The sequence below is a fragment of the Salmo salar genome, chromosome 15 (assembly GCF_965601325.2).
Source record: "Salmo salar chromosome 15, fSalSal1, whole genome shotgun sequence".
Lineage (NCBI taxonomy): Eukaryota > Metazoa > Chordata > Actinopteri > Salmoniformes > Salmonidae > Salmo > Salmo salar.
This window is the reverse complement of record NC_138305.1, coordinates 8,586,400-8,605,719: the sequence shown is the minus strand read 5'-3', so window position 1 is coordinate 8,605,719 and position 19,320 is coordinate 8,586,400. Positions and strand designations below refer to the sequence as shown.

The following is a 19,320-nucleotide window of genomic DNA, read 5'->3' as shown; positions in this document are numbered from 1 at the left end:
AGAGAGAGAGAGGGGTTAGAGAGAGAGAGAGAGAGAGAGAGAGAGAGAGGTTAGGGAGAGAGGGAGAGTAGGGTTAGGGAGAGAGTAGGGTTAGGGGGAGAGAGAGAGTGGGGTGAGGGAGAGAGTAGGGGTTAGGGAGAGCGGGAGAGAGTAGGGTTAGGGAGAGAGAGAGTAGGGTTAGTGAGGAGAGAGAGAGTGGGGTGAGGGAGAGTAGGGTGAGGGATAGAGTAGGGTTAGGGAGAGCGGGAGAGAGTAGGGTTAGGGAGAGAGTGGGGTGAGGGAGAGAGAGAGAGTGGGGTGAGGGAGAGAGGGAGAGAGTAGGGTTAGGGAGAGAGGGAGAGAGTAGGGTTAGGGAGAGAGTAGGGTTAGGGAGAGAGGGAGAGAGTGGGGTTAGGGAGAGAGAGAGAGTGGGGTGAGGGAGAGTAGGGTGAGGGATAGAGTGGGGTCAGGGAGAGAGTAGGGTTAGGGAGAGCGGGAGAGAGTAGGGTTAGTGAGAGAGAGAGTAGGGTTAGTGAGAGAGAGAGAGAGAGAGTGGGGTGAGGGAGAGTAGGGTGAGGGATGAGAGTAGGGTTAGGGAGAGCGGGAGAGAGTAGGGTTAGGGAGAGCGGGAGAGAGTAGGGTTAGGGAGAGCGGGAGAGAGTAGGGTTAGGGAGAGCGGGAGAGAGTAGGGTTAGGGAGAGCGGGAGAGAGTAGGGTTAGGGAGAGCGGGAGAGAGTAGGGGTTAGGGAGAGCGGGAGAGAGTGGGGTTAGGGAGAGCGGGAGAGAGAGTGGGGTTAGGGAGAGCGAGAGAGAGTGGGGTTAGGGAGAGCGGGGAGAGAGTGGGGTTAGGGAGAGCGGGAGAGAGTGGGGTTAGGGAGAGCGGGAGAGAGTAGGGTTAGGGAGAGCGGGAGAGAGTAGGGTTAGGGAGAGCGAGAGAGAGTAGGGTTAGGGAGAGAGAGAGAGTGGGGTTAGGGAGAGCGAGAGAGAGTGGGGTTAGGGAGAGCGAGAGAGAGTGGGGTTAGGGAGAGCGAGAGAGAGAGAGTGGGGTTAGGGAGAGCGAGAGAGAGAGAGAGAGTGGGGTTAGGGAGAGCGAGAGTCGGGTTAGGGAGAGAGAGAGAGAGAGAGTGGGGTTAGGGAGAGAGAGAGTGGGGTTAGGGAGAGAGAGAGAGAGAGTGGGGTTAGGGAGAGAGAGAGGGGTTAGGGAGAGAGAGAGAGAGAGAGAGAGAGTGGGGTTAGGGAGAGAGAGAGAGAGAGAGAGAGTGGGGTTAGGGGAGAGAGAGAGAGAGTGGGGTTAGGGGAGAGAGAGAGAGAGAGGGGTTAGGGAGAGAGAGAGTGGGGTTAGGGAGAGAGAGAGAGAGTGGGGTTAGGGAGAGAGAGAGAGAGAGTGGGGTTAGGGAGAGAGAGAGTGGGGTTAGGGAGAGAGAGAGAGAGAGTGGGGTTAGGGAGAGAGAGAGGGGTTAGGGAGAGAGAGAGAGAGAGAGAGAGAGTGGGGTTAGGGAGAGAGAGAGAGAGAGAGAGATGGGGTTAGGGAGAGAGAGAGAGAGAGTGGGGTTAGGGGAGAGAGAGAGAGAGAGAGGGGTTAGGGAGAGAGAGAGAGTGGGGTTAGGGAGAGAGAGAGAGAGTGGGGTTAGGGAGAGAGAGAGAGAGTGGGGTTAGGGAGAGAGAGAGAGAGAGTGGGGTTAGGGAGAGAGAGAGAGAGAGAGAGAGTGGGGTTAGAGAGAGAGAGAGTAGGGTTAGTGAGAGAGAGAGAGTGGGGTGAGGGAGAGTAGGGTGAGGGATAGAGTAGGGTTAGGGAGAGCGGGAGAGAGTAGGGTTAGGGAGAGAGTGGGGTGAGGGAGAGAGAGAGAGTGGGGTGAGGGAGAGAGGGAGAGAGTAGGGTTAGGGAGAGAGGGAGAGAGTAGGGTTAGGGGAGAGAGTAGGGTTAGGGAGAGAGTGGGGTTAGGGAGAGAGAGAGAGTGGGGTGAGGGAGAGTAGGGTGAGGGATAGAGTGGGGTCAGGGAGAGAGTAGGGTTAGGGAGAGCGGGAGAGAGTAGGGTTAGTGAGAGAGAGAGTAGGGTTAGTGAGAGAGAGAGAGAGAGAGTGGGGTGAGGGAGAGTAGGGTGAGGGATAGAGTAGGGTTAGGGAGAGCGGGAGAGAGTAGGGTTAGGGAGAGCGGGAGAGAGTAGGGTTAGGGAGAGCGGGAGAGAGTAGGGTTAGGGAGAGCGGGAGAGAGTAGGGTTAGGGAGAGCGGGAGAGAGTAGGGTTAGGGAGAGCGGGAGAGAGTAGGGTTAGGGAGAGCGGGAGAGAGTGGGGTTAGGGAGAGCGGGAGAGAGTGGGGTTAGGGAGAGTGAGAGAGAGTGGGGTTAGGGAGAGCGGGAGAGAGTGGGGTTAGGGAGAGCGGGAGAGAGTGGGGTTAGGGAGAGCGGGAGAGAGTAGGGTTAGGGAGAGCGGGAGAGAGTAGGGTTAGGGAGAGCGAGAGAGAGTAGGGTTAGGGAGAGAGAGAGTGGGGTTAGGGAGGAGCGAGAGAGAGTGGGGTTAGGGAGAGCGAGAGAGAGTGGGGTTAGGGAGAGCGAGAGAGAGAGTGGGGTTAGGGGAGAGCGAGAGAGAGAGAGAGAGAGTGGGGTTAGGAGAGAGAGAGAGAGTGGGGTTAGGGAGAGCGAGAGTCGGGTTAGGGAGAGAGAGAGAGAGAGTGGGGTTAGGGAGAGAGAGAGAGTTGGGTTAGGGAGAGAGAGAGAGAGAGGTGGGGTTAGGGAGAGAGAGAGGGGTTAGGGAGAGAGAGAGAGAGAGAGAGAGAGAGAGAGTGGGGTTAGGGAGAGAGAGAGAGAGAGAGATGGGGTTAGGGAGAGAGAGAGAGAGTGGGGTTAGGGAGAGAGAGAGAGAGAGAGGGGTTAGGGGAGAGAGAGAGAGTGGGGTTAGGGAGAGAGAGAGAGAGAGAGGGTTAGGGAGAGAGAGAGAGAGAGTGGGGTTAGGGAGAGAGAGAGTGGGGTTAGGGAGAGAGAGAGAGAGAGTGGGGTTAGGGAGAGAGAGAGGGGTTAGGGAGAGAGAGAGAGAGAGAGAGAGAGTGGGGTTAGGGAGAGAGAGAGAGAGAGAGTGGGGTTAGGGAGAGAGAGAGAGTGGGGTTAGGGAGAGAGAGAGAGAGAGAGGGGTTAGGGAGAGAGAGAGAGTGGGGTTAGGGAGAGAGAGAGAGAGTGGGGTTAGGGAGAGAGAGAGAGAGAGTGGGGTTAGGGAGAGAGAGAGAGAGAGTGGGGTTAGGGAGAGAGAGAGAGAGAGAGAGTGGGGTTAGAGAGAGAGTAGGGTTAGTGAGAGAGAGAGAGTGGGGTGAGGGAGAGTAGGGTGAGGGATAGAGTAGGGTTAGGGAGAGCGGGAGAGAGTAGGGTTAGGGAGAGAGTGGGGTGAGGGAGAGAGAGAGAGTGGGGTGAGGGAGAGAGGGAGAGAGTAGGGTTAGGGAGAGAGGGAGAGAGTAGGGTTAGGGAGAGAGTAGGGTTAGGGAGAGAGTGGGGTTAGGGAGAGAGAGAGAGTGGGGTGAGGGAGAGTAGGGTGAGGGATAGAGTGGGGTCAGGGAGAGAGTAGGGTTAGGGAGAGCGGGAGAGAGTAGGGTTAGTGAGAGAGAGAGTAGGGTTAGTGAGAGAGAGAGAGAGAGAGTGGGGTGAGGGAGAGTAGGGTGAGGGATAGAGTAGGGTTAGGGAGAGCGGGAGAGAGTAGGGTTAGGGAGAGCGGGAGAGAGTAGGGTTAGGGAGAGCGGGAGAGAGAGGGTAGGGGTTAGGGAGGAGCGGGAGAGAGTAGGGTTAGGGAGAGCGGGAGAGAGAGGTTAGGGTTAGGGAGAGAGCGGGGAGAGAGTGGGGAGTTAGGGAGAGCGAGAGAGAGTGGGGTTAGGGAGAGCGGGAGAGAGTGGGGTTAGGGAGAGCGGGGGAGAGAGTGGGGTTAGGGAGAGCGGGAGAGAGTAGGGTTAGGGAGAGCGGGAGAGAGTAGGGTTAGGGAGAGCGAGAGAGAGTAGGGTTAGGGAGAGAGAGAGTGGGGTTAGGGAGAGCGAGAGAGAGAGTGGGGTTAGGGAGAGCGAGAGAGAGAGAGAGTGGGGTTAGGGAGAGCGAGAGTCGGGTTAGGAGAGAGAGAGAGAGAGAGAGTGGGGTTAGGGAGAGAGAGAGTGGGGTTAGGGAGAGAGAGAGAGAGAGTGGGGTTAGGGAGAGAGAGAGGGGTTAGGGAGAGAGAGAGAGAGAGAGAGAGTGGGGTTAGGGAGAGAGAGAGAGAGAGAGAGAGTGGGGTTAGGGAGAGAGAGAGAGAGTGGGGTTAGGGAGAGAGAGAGAGAGAGAGGGGTTAGGGAGAGAGAGAGAGTGGGGTTAGGGAGAGAGAGAGAGTGGGGTTAGGGAGAGAGAGAGAGAGAGGGGTTAGGGGAGAGAGAGAGGGGTTAGGGAGGGAGAGAGAGAGAGAGTGGGGTTAGGGGAGAGAGAGAGAGAGTGGGGTTAGGGAGAGAGAGAGAGAGTGGGGTTAGGGAGAGAGTAGGGTGAGAGAGTAGGGTGAGAGAGAGAGAGAGTGGGGTTGGAGAGAGAGAGAGAGTGGGGTTAGGGAGAGAGAAAGAGTGGGGTTAGGGAGAGAGAGAGAGAGTGGGGTTAGGGAGAGAGAGAGAGAGAGTGGGGTTAGGGAGAGAGAGAGAGAGAGTGGGGTTAGGGAGAGAGAGAGTGGGGTTAGGGAGAGAGAGAGAGGGGTTAGGGAGAGAGAGAGAGAGAGAGTGGGGTTAGGGAGAGAGAGAGTGGGGTTAGGGAGAGAGAGAGAGAGAGAGAGTGTGGGGTTAGGGAGAGAGAGAGAGAGTGGGGTTAGGGAGAGAGAGAGAGAGAGAGAGGGGTTAGGGAGAGAGAGAGAGAGTGGGGTTAGGGAGAGAGAGAGTGAGAGTGGGGTTAGGGAGAGAGAGAGAGAGAGTGGGGTTAGGGAGAGAGAGAGAGAGAGTGGGGTTAGGGAGAGAGAGAGAGAGAGTGGGGTTAGGGAGAGAGAGAGAGAGAGTGGGGTTAGGGAGAGAGAGAGAGAGAGTGGGGTTAGGGAGAGAGAGAGAGAGTGGGGTTAGGGAGAGAGAGAGTGGGGTTAGGGAGAGAGAGAGAGAGAGAGAGTGGGGTTAGGGAGAGAGAGAGAGAGGGGTTAGGGAGAGAGGGGTTAGGGAGAGAGAGAGAGAGGGGTTAGAGAGAGAGAGAGAGAGAGAGAGAGAGAGGTTAGGGAGAGAGGGAGAGTAGGGTTAGGGAGAGAGTAGGGTTAGGGGAGAGAGAGAGTGGGGTGAGGGAGAGAGTAGGGTTAGGGAGAGCGGGAGAGAGTAGGGTTAGGGAGAGAGAGAGTAGGGTTAGTGAGAGAGAGAGAGTGGGGTGAGGGAGAGTAGGGTGAGGGATAGAGTAGGGTTAGGGAGAGCGGGAGAGAGTAGGGTTAGGGAGAGAGTGGGGTGAGGGAGAGAGAGAGAGTGGGGTGAGGGAGAGAGGGAGAGAGTAGGGTTAGGGAGAGAGGGAGAGAGTAGGGTTAGGGAGAGAGTAGGGTTAGGGAGAGAGGGAGAGAGTGGGGTTAGGGAGAGAGAGAGAGTGGGGTGAGGGAGAGTAGGGTGAGGGATAGAGTGGGGTCAGGGAGAGAGTAGGGTTAGGGAGAGCGGGAGAGAGTAGGGTTAGTGAGAGAGAGAGTAGGGTTAGTGAGTGAGAGAGAGAGTGGGGTGAGGGAGAGTAGGGTGAGGGATAGAGTAGGGTTAGGGAGAGCGGGAGAGAGTAGGGTTAGGGAGAGCGGGAGAGAGTAGGGTTAGGGAGAGCGGGAGAGAGTAGGGTTAGGGAGAGCGGGAGAGAGTAGGGTTAGGGAGAGCGGGAGAGAGTAGGGTTAGGGAGAGCGAGAGAGAGTAGGGTTAGGGAGAGAGAGAGTGGGGTTAGGGAGAGCGAGAGAGAGTGGGGTTAGGGAGAGAGAGAGAGAGAGTGGGGTTAGGGAGAGCGAGAGAGAGAGAGAGTGGGGTTAGGGAGAGCGAGAGTCGGGTTAGGGAGAGAGAGAGAGAGAGAGTGGGGTTAGGGAGAGAGAGAGTGGGGTTAGGGAGAGAGAGAGAGAGAGTGGGGTTAGGGAGAGAGAGAGAGGGGTTAGGGAGAGAGAGAGAGAGAGAGAGAGAGAGTGGGGTTAGGGAGAGAGAGAGAGAGAGAGAGTGGGGTTAGGGAGAGAGAGAGAGAGTGGGGTTAGGGAGAGAGAGAGAGAGAGAGGGGTTAGGGAGAGAGAGAGAGAGTGGGGTTAGGGAGAGAGAGAGAGTGGGGTTAGGGAGAGAGAGAGAGAGAGGGGTTAGGGAGAGAGAGAGGGGTTAGGGAGGGAGAGAGAGAGAGAGAGTGGGGTTAGGGAGAGAGAGAGAGAGAGTGGGGTTAGGGAGAGAGAGAGAGAGTGGGGTTAGGGAGAGAGTAGGGTGAGAGAGTAGGGTGAGAGAGAGAGAGAGTGGGGTTAGGGAGAGAGAGAGAGTGGGGTTAGGGAGAGAGAGAGAGTGGGGTTAGGGAGAGGAGAGAGAGAGAGTGGGGTTAGGGAGAGAGAGAGAGAGAGTGGGGTTAGGGAGAGAGAGAGAGAGAGTGGGGTTAGGGAGAGAGAGAGTGGGGTTAGGGGAGAGAGAGAGAGGGGTTAGGGAGAGAGAGAGAGAGAGAGTGGGGTTAGGGAGAGAGAGAGTGGGGTTAGGGAGAGAGAGAGAGAGAGAGTGTGGGGTTAGGGAGAGAGAGAGAGAGTGGGGTTAGGGAGAGAGAGAGAGAGAGAGAGAGAGTGGGGTTAGGGAGAGAGAGAGAGAGTGGGGTTAGGGAGAGAGAGAGTGAGAGTGGGGTTAGGGAGAGAGAGAGAGAGAGTGGGGTTAGGGAGAGAGAGAGAGAGAGAGAGTGGGGTTAGGGAGAGAGAGAGAGAGAGTGGGGTTAGGGAGAGAGAGAGAGAGAGAGAGAGGAGTGGGGTTAGAGAGAGAGAGAGAGAGAGAGAGAGAGAGAGGGGTTAGGGAGAGAGAGAGAGAGAGAGAGGGGTTAGGGAGAGAGAGAGAGAGTGGGGTTAGGGAGAGAGAGAGTGGGGTTAGGGAGAGAGTGGGGTTAGGGAGAGAGAGAGAGAGAGTGGGGTTAGGGAGAGAGAGGGAGAGAGAGAGAGAGAGTGGGGTTAGGGAGAGAGAGCGAGAGAGTGGGGTTAGGGAGAGAGAGAGAGAGAGAGTGGGGTTAGGGAGAGAGAGAGAGAGAGAGAGAGAGTGGGGTTAGGGAGAGAGAGAGAGAGTGGGGTTAGGGAGAGAGAGAGAGAGAGAGTGGGGTTAGGAGAGAGAGAGAGAGAGAGTGGGGTTAGGGAGAGAGAGAGAGTGGGGTTAGGGAGAGAGAGAGAGTGGGGTTAGGGAGAGAGAGAGAGTGGGGTTAGGGAGAGAGAGAGTGGGGTTAGGGAGAGAGAGAGAGAGAGTGGGGTTAGGGAGAGAGAGAGAGAGAGAGAGTGGGGTTAGGGAGAGAGAGAGAGAGAGAGAGTGGGGTTAGGGAGAGAGAGAGAGAGAGAGAGAGTGGGGTTAGGGAGAGAGAGAGAGAGAGTGGGGTTAGGGAGAGAGAGCGAGAGAGTGGGGTTAGGGAGAGAGAGAGAGAGAGAGAGAGAGAGGGGTTGAGAGAGGGAGAGAGAGAGAGAGAGAGAGAGAGAGTGGGGTTAGGGAGAGAGAGAGAGAGGGGGTTAGGGGGAGAGAGAGAGAGAGAGTGGGGTTTGGGAGAGAGAGAGAGTGGGGTTAGGGAGAGAGAGAGAGAGTGGGGTTAGGGAGAGAGAGAGAGAGAGAGTGGGGTTAGGGAGAGAGAGAGAGAGAGAGTGGGGTTAGGGAGAGAGAGCGGGAGAGAGTGGGGTTAGGGAGAGAGAGAGAGAGAGAGAGAGTGGGGTTAGAGAGAGAGAGAGAGGTGGGGTTAGGGGGAGAGAGAGAGAGAGAGTGGGGTTTGGGAGAGAGAGTGGGGTTAGGGAGAGGGAGAGAGAGAGTGGGGTTAGGGAGAGAGAGAGAGTGGGGTTAGGGAGAGAGAGAGAGAGAGTGGGGTTAGGGAGAGAGAGAGAGAGAGTGGGGTTAGGGAGAGAGAGAGAGTGGGGTTAGGGAGAGAGAGAGAGAGAGAGTGGGGTTAGGGAGAGAGAGAGAGAGAGGGTTAGGGAGAGAGAGAGAGTGGGGTTAGGAGAGAGAGTGGGGTTAGGGAGAGAGAGAGAGAGAGAGGTGTGGGGTTAGGGAGAGAGAGAGAGAGAGAGTGGGGTTAGGGAGAGAGAGAGAGAGAGTGGGGTTAGGGAGAGAGAGAGAGAGAGAGTGGGGTTAGGGAGAGAGAGAGAGAGTGGGGTTAGGGAGAGAGAGAGAGAGAGAGTGGGGTTAGGGAGAGAGAGAGAGAGAGAGTGGGGTTAGGGAGAGAGAGAGAGAGAGTGGGGTTAGGGAGAGAGAGAGAGAGAGAGAGAGTGGGGTTAGAGAGAGAGAGAGAGAGAGAGGGGTTAGGGAGAGAGAGAGAGAGAGAGAGTGGGGTTAGGGAGAGAGAGTGGGGTTAGGGAGAGAGAGAGAGAGTGGGGTTAGGGAGAGAGAGAGAGTGGGGTTAGGGAGAGAGTGGGGTTAGGGAGAGAGAGAGAGAGTGGGGTTAGGGAGAGAGAGGGAGTAGGGAGAGAGAGAGAGAGAGAGAGTGGGGTTAGGGAGAGAGAGAGAGAGAGTGGGGTTAGGGAGAGAGAGAGAGAGAGTGGGGTTAGGGAGAGTGAGAGAGAGAGAGAGAGTGGGGTTAGGGAGAGAGAGAGAGAGGGGTTAGGGAGAGAGAGAGAGAGAGAGAGTGGGGTTAGGGAGAGAGAGAGAGAGAGTGGGGTTAGGGAGAGAGAGAGAGAGTGGGGTTAGGGAGAGAGAGAGTGGGGTTAGGGAGAGAGAGAGAGAGAGAGTGGGGTTAGGGAGAGAGAGAGAGAGTGGGGTTAGGGGAGAGAGAGAGAGAGAGAGTGGGGTTAGGGAGAGAGAGAGAGAGAGAGGGGTTAGGGAGAGAGAGAGAGAGAGTGGGGTTAGGGAGAGAGAGAGAGAGTGGGGTTAGGGAGAGAGAGAGAGAGTGGGGTTAGGGAGAGAGAGAGAGAGGTGGGGTTAGGGAGAGAGAGGGAGAGAGAGAGAGAGAGTGGGGTTAGGGAGAGAGAGAGAGAGTGGGGTTAGGGAGAGAGAGAGAGAGTGGGGTTAGGGAGAGAGAGAGAGAGAGAGAGAGTGGGGTTAGGGAGAGAGAGAGAGAGAGAGTGGGGTTAGGGAGAGAGAGAGAGAGAGAGAGTGGGGTTAGAGAGAGAGAGAGAGAGAGAGTGGGGTTAGGGAGAGAGAGAGAGAGTGGGGTTAGGGAGAGAGAGAGAGAGAGAGAGAGTGGGGTTAGAGAGAGAGAGAGAGAGAGAGTGGGTTAGGGAGAGAGAGAGAGAGAGTGGGGTTTGGGAGAGAGAGTGGGGTTAGGGAGAGAGAGAGAGAGAGTGGGGTTAGGGAGAGAGAGAGAGAGAGTGGGGTTAGGGAGAGAGAGAGAGAGTGGGGTTAGGGAGAGAGAGAGAGAGAGTGGGGTTAGGGAGAGAGAGAGAGAGAGTGGGGTTAGGGAGAGAGAGAGAGAGTGGGGTTAGGGAGAGAGAGAGAGAGAGTGGGGTTAGGGAGAGAGAGAGAGAGAGAGTGGGGTTAGGGAGAGAGAGAGAGAGTGGGGTTAGGGAGAGAGAGAGAGTGGGGTTAGGGAGAGAGAGAGAGTGGGGTTAGGGAGAGAGAGAGAGAGAGTGGGGTTAGGGAGAGAGAGAGAGTGGGGTTAGGGAGAGAGAGAGAGAGAGTGGGGTTAGGGAGAGAGAGAGAGAGTGGGGTTAGGGAGAGAGAGAGAGAGAGAGAGAGTGGGGTTAGGGAGAGAGAGAGAGAGAGTGGGGTTAGGGAGAGAGAGAGAGAGTGGGGTTAGGGAGAGAGAGGGAGAGAGAGAGAGTGGGGTTAGGGAGAGAGAGCGAGAGAGTGGGGTTAGGGAGAGAGAGAGAGAGAGTGGGGTTAGGGAGAGAGAGAGAGAGTGGGGTTAGGGAGAGAGAGAGAGAGTGGGGTTAGGGAGAGAGAGAGAGAGAGAGTGGGGTTAGGGAGAGAGAGAGAGAGTGGGGTTAGGGAGAGAGAGAGAGAGAGAGTGGGGTTAGGGAGAGAGAGAGAGAGAGTGGGGTTAGGGAGAGAGAGAGAGAGAGTGGGGTTAGGGAGAGAGAGAGAGAGAGTGGGGTTAGGGAGAGAGAGAGGAGAGAGAGTGGGGTTAGGGAGAGAGAGAGAGAGTGGGGTTAGGGAGAGAGAGAGAGAGAGAGTGGGGTTAGGGAGAGAGAGAGAGAGAGAGAGTGGGGTTAGGGAGAGAGAGAGAGAGAGTGGGGTTAGGGAGAGAGAGTGGGGTTAGGGAGAGGGAGAGAGAGAGAGTGGGGTTAGGGAGAGAGAGAGGAGAGTGGGGTTAGGGAGAGAGAGAGAGAGAGAGTGGGGTTAGGGAGAGAGAGAGAGAGAGTGGGGTTAGGGAGAGAGAGAGAGAGAGTGGGGTTAGGGAGAGAGAGAGAGAGTGGGGTTAGAGAGAGAGAGTGGGGTTAGGGAGAGAGAGAGAGAGAGTGGGGTTAGGGAGAGAGAGAGAGAGTGGGGTTAGGGAGAGAGAGAGAGAGAGTGGGGTTAGGGAGAGAGAGAGAGAGAGAGTGGGGTTAGGGAGAGAGAGAGAGAGTGGGGTTAGGGAGAGAGAGAGAGAGAGTGGGGTTAGGGAGAGAGAGAGAGAGAGAGTGGGGTTAGGGAGAGAGAGAGTGAGAGTGGGGTTAGGGAGAGAGAGAGAGAGTGGGGTTAGGGAGAGAGAGAGAGAGAGAGTGGGGTTAGGGAGAGAGAGAGAGAGAGTGGGGTTAGGGAGAGAGAGAGAGAGAGAGTGGGGTTAGAGAGAGAGAGAGAGAGAGAGAGAGAGAGAGTGGGGTTAGGGAGAGAGAGTGGGGTTAGGGAGAGGGAGAGAGAGAGAGAGAGTGGGGTTAGGGAGAGAGAGAGTGGGGTTAGGGAGAGAGAGAGTGGGGTTAGGGAGAGAGAGAGAGAGAGAGAGTGGGGTTAGGGAGAGAGAGAGAGAGAGAGTGGGGTTAGGGAGAGAGAGAGTGGGGTTAGGGAGAGAGAGAGTGGGGTTAGGGGGAGGAGAGAGAGAGAGAGTGGGGTTAGGGAGAGAGAGAGAGAGAGAGTGGGGTTAGGGAGAGAGAGAGAGAGAGTGGGGTTAGGGAGAGAGAGAGAGAGAGAGAGTGGGGTTAGGGAGAGAGAGAGAGAGAGATGGGGTTAGGGAGAGAGAGAGAGAGAGTGGGGTTAGGGAGAGAGAGAGAGAGAGAGAGTGGGGTTAGGGAGAGAGAGAGAGAGGGGTTAGGGAGAGAGAGAGTGGGGTTAGGGAGGGAGAGAGAGAGAGAGAGTGGGGTTAGGGAGAGAGAGAGAGAGAGAGAGAGTGGGGTTAGAGAGAGAGAGAGAGAGAGAGAGAGTGGTGTTAGGGAGAGAGAGAGAGAGAGTGGGGTTAGGGAGAGAGAGAGTGGGGTTAAGGAGAGAGAGAGTGGGGTTAGGGAGAGAGAGAGAGAGAGAGTGGGGTTAGGGAGAGAGAGAGAGAGTGGGGTTAGGGAGAGAGAGAGAGTGGGGTTAGGGAGAGAGAGTGGGGTTAGGGAGAGAGAGAGAGAGTGGGGTTAGGGAGAGAGAAAGAGAGAGAGTGGGGTTAGGGAGAGAGAGAGAGAGAGTGGGGTTAGGGAGAGAGAGAGAGAGAGAGAGAGTGGGGTTAGGGAGAGAGAGAGAGAGAGAGTGGGGTTAGGGAGAGAGAGAGAGAGAGAGTGGAGTTAGGAGAGAGAGAGAGAGAGAGAGAGAGTGGGGTTAGGGAGAGAGAGAGAGAGTGGGGTTAGGGGAGAGAGAGAGAGAGTGGGGTTAGGGAGAGAGAGAGTGGGGTTAGGGAGAGAGAGAGAGAGTGGGGTTAGGGGAGAGAGAGAGAGAGAGTGGGGTTAGGGAGAGAGTAGGGTTAGAGAGAGCGAGAGAGTCGGGTTAGAGAGAGCGAGAGAGTGGGGTTAGGGAGAGAGAGAGAGAGAGAGAGAGAGTGGGGTTAGGGAGAGAGAGAGAGAGAGAGAGAGAGTGGGGTTAGGGAGAGAGAGAGAGAGAGAGAGAGAGTGGGGTTAGGGAGAGAGAGAGAGAGAGAGAGTGGGGTTAGGGAGAGAGAGAGCGAGAGTGGGGTTAGGGAGAGAGAGAGAGAGGTGGGGTTAGGGAGAGAGAGAGGTGGGGTTAGGGAGAGAGAGAGAGAGTGGGGTTAGGGAGAGAGAGAGAGAGTGGGGTTAGGGAGAGAGAGAGTGGGGTTAGGGAGAGAGTAGGGTTAGAGAGAGTCGGGTTAGAGAGAGTCGGGTTAGAGAGAGTCGGGTTAGAGAGAGTCGGGTTAGAGAGAGCGAGAGAGTCGGGTTAGAGAGAGCAAGAGAGTTGGGTTAGGGAGAGAGAGAGAGAGAGAGTCGTGTTAGGGGGAGAGTTGATGGAGGTTAGGAAGTTGAGGGAGATTAGGGTGAGGGTTAGGGAGATTGAGAGGGAGTTTGGGGAGAGGGAGGTTAGGGAGTTTCTTCCACTGATTCTGTGCTAATTATTTGTGCACGCTTCAGTCAAGCAGAAACTAAGTCGGATGCAGCTGTCTGGTCAGCTGGGTCACACGTTGTTTAGGCATACAACTTGGCAGTGAGAGGGGTGAAGTTGTGTAATGGTGAGAACCAAAACCTATGCCTCCTATCCAAAAGAGAGGTTCAGTAAGGTCTTGTTTAGCCTGCCATATTTGTTGAATATAACTTAATATTCACAATATTGTTTGTTTATGTTAATGAAGTACCATTGCTTATGCATGTAAATTAAGAGTATCCTAAAGTCACAAAAAGACAAACAAATTAAAAATTAATTCCCCTTCCCTTGTTCTGTTGGCTTCTGTCAGTGGCCCTGGAACTCTGTCAGTGGCCTGGAACTCTGTCAGTGGCCTGGAACTCTGTCAGTGGCCTGGAACTCTGCCAGTGGCCTGGAACTCTGCCAGTGGCCTGGAACTCTGCCAGTGGCCTGGAACTCTGCCAGTGGCCTGGACTATATTTATTGTTTGAAAAGCCATGCTGTGTTGAAGTGCTTTAAGTCCCCTCCATGGCTATAGACCAGCCCTATGCGGTAATACATGAGTATTTTTAGCTTTTAGTTCCCCCTTTCAGACCCATTATCATAGCCAATAATAATGCCCACAGACTCAGGCCTAGTCAGATCTCAGGCCAATGGGAACAGGTTGTTCACGCCAGGAATCTGGAGACTATTTTTGGGTCGAGCCCTCGGTGTCATCGAGCCTGTTGTAGATCTATAATGATCTGCTTTGAGAGGTTTTAATGGAAGTGTCTTTATGTGTTAGGCCATGTAATATAATGTCATGTCTGTGTAATGGTCATGTTATGCTGTTATTATGTTGACTTTAGAACCCAGCCTCTTCCTCTAAAGGGAGAGTTCACCCCAAATTACAAAATGACACGTTGGTTTCTTTACCCTGTCAGCAGGACAAGTTATGACGGCAGTCCATGCTTTGGTTTAGTTTCCCTGACACTGTTTCCACATGCTAACGTTTTAGCATTTGTGGCACAAATCCCATTCAAGTTATGAGACCAATATTAGCGTTTTAATTAATTTTTTTTGCACATCATATCCAAATTAACGGAAAATATCTCAAATTCATTGTGAAGCTCAGCACACAGTTGCTTATGGATGTTTTGAACATGTGTGAAAAAATTCTGATGTGTGTGCCACAAAATGCTAAAATATTAGCATGTGGGAACAATGCCAGGGAAACTAAAGCAAAGCATGGATTTCTGTCATACCTTGTCCAAAGACAACGTACAGGGTGAGGAAACCAATATGTCATGTTGTAATTTGGGTTAACTATGCCTTTTAATGAAGTTGATAAAAATGGCAACTCAGACTTTTTTCCCCACAATATGCACATATGTGAACTTGCTGTCAATTGAGTCTTAACCCTCTATTCTGTCATTTCCTATCCTTTCTCTCCTGGACTACTGACCCTCTCCTCTCTCTCCTGGACTACTGACCCTCTCCTCTCTCTCCTGGACTACTGACCCTCTCCTCTCTCTCCTGGAGTACTGACCCTCTCCTCTCTCTCCTGGACTACTGACCCTCTCCTTTCTCTCCTGGACTACTGACCCTCTCCTCTCTCTCCTGGACTACTGACCCTCTCCTCTCTCTCCTGGACTACTGACCTTCTCCTCTCTCTCCTGGACTACCGACCCTCTCCTCTTCTCTCCTGGACTACCGACCCTCTCCTCTTCTCTCCTGGACTACTGACCCTCTCCTCTTCTCTCCTGGACTACTGACCCTCTCCTCTCTCTCCTGGACTACTGACCCTCTCCTCTCTCTCCTGGACTACTCGACCCTCTCCTCTTCTCTCCTGGACTACTGACCCTCTCCTCTTCTCTCCTGGACTACTGACCCTCTCCTCTTCTCTCCTGGGCTACTGACCCTCTCCTCTTCTCTCCTGGGCTACTGACCCTCTCCTCTTCTCTCCTGGACTACTGACCCTCTTCTCTTCTCTCCTCTTTCTCCAGGAGCACTTACCAAGGTGAAGGAGTCCCAGAAGCACGTTGAGGAAGGCAAGATGGACGCTCCCCAGGCGGACGGCGTCAACGAGCGCTGTAACATCATCTCCTTCGCCACGCTGGCAGAGATCCAGCACTTCCACCAGGTCAGGGTGAGGGACTTCAAGGCCCAGATGCAGCAGTATCTAACCGAGCAGATTGGCTTCTTCCAGAAGATCACAGGCAAGCTGGAGGAGGCCCTGCAGAAGTATGACAACGCTTAGACGGAGGGACACCCTGATTGGTCTAAATCCGATTGACCACATTCTGATTGGTCGAGATCTCATATCCGACCCCCCCCCCCCCCCCCCCCCCCCCCCCACTCCCATTGGTCCAGATATGACCCTTGACCTCCCTCAGTCAGCCAATCATTGAAGCCCCAGGTGGACATTACCTTCAACTGCCAAACAGCAATACAATCCACTATGAGAAAACACTGACCGACCTGGAAAGTCCCCTGAAGGCTGGATTGTTTCCTGACGCCTGGATGTTGATTCCATGTATGGTGGCTACTGATTTGAAGGAGCTTGAGTTGACATCTGGCTTTGTTTTAATGGGTTTTAATGCAGTGGTTTTTTTTTCTGGATCAAAATGGGGTTTGGGTGGTGGGTGTGTCCATGCGCATGACAAAATCTGTTTTAAAGCAAATTTCCTGTAATTCTACACATTTTGCCATGTGGCTGAGAGAATATTTGCAGTTTTATAAAGATTATATCCTCTAACACATTTTGCTATGGCTTATGCTATTTCAGTGACTCCAACATTCTAATGAAATCAATGGGGGGGGGCATGCCTGACAAATACTCCTGAATACATAATTTTTATATTTTAGATTCTCCCTGACAGTCTCGCTTTTATTATGGTGATTTTTACTTTTCAAAGAGGCTGTTATTTTTTTAATAAAAAAAAAAAAATATATATATATATATTAGCTTTTCTACATACTTTATATCTTGTTTTAGTCGTTTTAAGTTTACACTGAAAAAATTTTTTTCATTTTTTTTTTTTTTTCATATATAGTTTTTTTTTTACTGTTTGGACATAGTTGGCCCGACAAAACACTGAGGCAGCGGACAGCCCAATACTTTTCTACGTAGAGACAACACTGGGGTGGTTTAGGAGGTGAGCCACTCAGACGTGAGACTACAAAAAGGTCATATAGCTTCTATAAAGCTTCTGTTTTGTATTGATCGATGACAAGGCAAACCTCAGTTGGTGGTACGTATTGATTTAACGAGGGCTATCCTCACCGTGACTGGTTTGGTAGGTGTAGTAGTCCACCGAGTGGGTGGATATGCTATTATCACAATCGTAACTTAGAGAGGGGAAACTCAATATATGGTGTGTAAACTTGTATCCCTGCTGCTGCGTATACTAACGACGGTAACATGGGAAGGTGTTGTGTTCTTTAACCTTGTAGCTCACACTATGTGGACTAAACCTTTTTAACAACGTGACCAAGTTTTATCTTAACTAGTAAGTGATTTGTTCAGAGGGGAGTCTCTACCGTAAAGCAATGCTGTTTAGTGGCTTTAAACAGTTAAAATGCTGCCTTCTGCTATAACGCTTGAGCTCCTCATAGTGTGTGTCCCAAATATCTTCATATTCCCTATATATAGTGTACTACTTTTGATCAGAGCCCTATGGGTAGTGCGCTATATAGGGAATAGGGTTCCATTTGGGAAGTCTCATCTCTAGCAGGGACATGTTTACACATACAGACTCCCAGACTTGTGGCTTTTTTTGATTGTCTCTCTCTGATTTATATATATATATATATTTTAGATTTTTTTTTTTAAATAACTTCTATAAAGGTTTATGTAATAATATAAATATATTCTCATATTTCGTTTTTTAAGAGGCTTGTTTGTTGCAAATATTATAGAAAGGTTATCGAGAACCACGCTTTTGGACGTGGACTAGTGTTTTTTTGAGAGAAGTGCCCACCCGATGGGCAGCAGAATCCGTCGGACTGCTTGGAGTGCTGGCCTCGACGATTCTCCCTTCAGAGACTGAAGTCTGATTCAGGGGCATCAATGTAGAGCATGTGACTGGATCATTCTGACTGGGACAAGGCTGATTTTTACAGAGCACGGAGAGGAAGAAAGCTATACTGCTCTCAGTGGGATAACCTGTTCTCTTCTTACTGCAGGCTAGGATTCCATTCAGCGGACATCATGGGACCATGAACTCTGCCTGCTTCGAGCAGTTCAGAGCCTTGGAACGCAAGGGAACATGTCTCGGACTGAAATGGATTAACACAGACTGAAATGGACTGGACAGTCGGCTCAGACTGAAACTAAACTGGCCATTTTAGCCCTCCCTAAAATCAATTTCTTTGAAAGTTATTTGAAGAAGAAAAAAACTCTCTAAATATTATTCTTGCACAATGTTGATTTTTTATTTTTTAACTTTTATTTTTTATTTTTTAGAGGTTGATGGATGTTAGTCTGTCAGTCAGACTGGTTGATGGGTAGAGAGAGAGAGATCAGTCAGACTGGTTGATGGGTAGAGAGAGAGAGAGAGATCAGTCAGACTGGTTGATGGGTAGAGAGAGAGAGAGATCAGTCAGACTGGTTGATGGGTAGAGAGAGAGAGAGATCAGTCAGACTGGTTGATGGGTAGAGAGAGAGAGAGATCAGTCAGACTGGTTGATGGGTAGAGAGAGAGCGAGATCAGTCAGACTGGTTGATGGGTAGAGAGAGAGAGAGATCAGTCAGACTGGTTGATGGGTAGAGAGAGATCAGTCAGACTGGTTGATGGGTAGAGAGAGAGAGATCAGTCAGACTGGTTGATGGGTAGAGAGAGAGAGATCAGTCAGACTGGTTGATGGGGAGAGAGAGAGAGAGAGATCAGTCAGACTGGTTGATGGGTAGAGAGAGAGAGAGATCAGTCAGACTGGTTGATGGGTAGAGAGAGAGAGATCAGTCAGACTGGTTGATGGGTAGAGAGAGATCAGTCAGACTGGTTGATGGGGAGAGAGAGAGAGAGAGATCAGTCAGACTGGTTGATGGGTAGAGAGATCAGTCAGACTGGTTGATGGGTAGAGAGAGAGAGAGATCAGTCAGACTGGTTGATGGGTAGAGAGAGAGAGATCAGTCAGACTGGTTGATGGGTAGAGAGAGATCAGTCAGACTGGTTGATGGGGAGAGAGAGAGAGAGAGATCAGTCAGACTGGTTGATGGGTAGAGAGAGAGAGAGAGATCAGTCAGACTGGTTGATGGGTAGAGAGAGATCAGTCAGACTGGTTGATGGGGAGAGAGAGAGAGAGAGATCAGTCAGACTGGTTGATGGGTAGAGAGAGAGAGAGAGATCAGTCAGACTGGTTGATGGGGAGAGAGAGAGAGAGAGATCAGTCAGACTGGTTGATGGGTAGAGAGAGAGAGAGAGAGATCAGTCAGACTGGTTGATGGGTAGACATCCTTCCTCTCCTGTTATTAATTCAGTCTAACGATCCTAGTACAGATTTGGAATCCTCAGCCAGCCTGACTCTCCTGTTATTTTAACTTATGTGCCAGTTTTAGTGTCGAGTCAGAGACTAAATAAACTACATAAACTCCTCCACGTATTGGTCTCGTTTGTACATGTCTGCTGTCACATTGTGATGTTGCTGCTCAGGGACTCCCAGGGGTCTTGTCTGGTCCGACGGTTCAATTGCTCCCTGCTTCTTCACACGTAATATAACTAGCCCGACGTAGGCTACACCGATCTGATGACAGACCTGCCGGCGGGTTCAGGATCAGGCTCAGGATCAGGTTCAGGATCAGGCTCAGGTTCAGGCTCATGTTCAGGCTATCCATCAGATACATGTGTCCAGTGTTTTTCTTTAAAGATGCCAGAGAAGATGCCAAGATACGTCCTCCAAGCAGCCAAGTTCAACAGCCTAACAGCTTTAACACTGAATGTGTTGCTATCACTTTTATCATCTCATTAAATCATTTCCTTTAAATGACTGAAGATTGAGTGATACTCTTAAATGAGTATGTTGTTTGATTGAACAATCCATTTTCCCTGAGAAATTCTATTAATCCCTGAGTCTGTACTGAAAAAAATAGTATGTTTTTGTCATGGACAAATTTGCTGTGGAAAAAGAAACCTCAGCCTTGTCTTGGAATGGAGAAAGATAGATAGATAGATAGAGGAAGTGTGTTTTGTTTGGGTTGGAGGAGAATCCATGCATGAAGGATGTGGTGGTGATGGCAGCAGGACATTTGATCAGAGACGGTCCTTTCAGCTCCTCTGGACATCAGCTGGGTTATTGGTAGGGCTCTGTTAATGTGTTCAACACTGTCAGACAGACACACTTTTAACTTATGTGCAAGTTTTAGTGTCGAGTCAGAGACTGCCTTCTTTTTGACCTCCTGTAAATTAAATACTTCACTGTCCTATGAAAAGAAAATTGTTTCCAGATGCCTGTTCCACAAAGTAAACTGCTGTAATCAGAGCTTAGTCTTGGCTCTGAGGGCTGTTTGCTATTGTCAAGACTGGACAGCAAAGGTGACCATGTGTTCAGTTCTTGAAGGAAAGTTCCGGTTGACTCTATGTTGATGTAGTAAAATGTTTACGTGGAATTTCCATTAAAACAGAATAAGGTCAAAGAAGGGTCTATACTGATACCTGTGACCTACCGTTTGGATTGTAACATGAACCCAGTGTCTGGGGGAATGGCTAAACTTTTTTAGTTTTTTTGTTTGTTGTTGTTGCAAAAGGTTTTGCTATGGTGTGCCTTAATGAATACAACCCTGGGTTCCTAGATCTGCCAACTCTGTATCCAGGGTCCCTGTACTGAGGGTAGTGGTAGCTCCAAGATTGATCCTAGATCTGTCC

General features: G+C 52.0%; 1 protein-coding gene across 1 annotated transcript in view; it reads left to right on the top strand.

The window, feature by feature from the left end:
* The window catches only part of LOC106570918 (sorting nexin-18), a 35,474-nt gene extending 17,417 nt beyond the window's left edge, over nucleotides 1-18,057 (top strand). Inside the window, exon 3 of the mRNA XM_045695426.2 lies at nucleotides 14,464-18,057. Coding sequence (XP_045551382.1) covers nucleotides 14,464-14,717 — 254 coding nt within the window. The 3' untranslated portion in view covers nucleotides 14,718-18,057. The remainder of the gene's footprint in view (nucleotides 1-14,463) is intronic.
* Nucleotides 18,058-19,320: the final 1,263 nt, after the last annotated feature.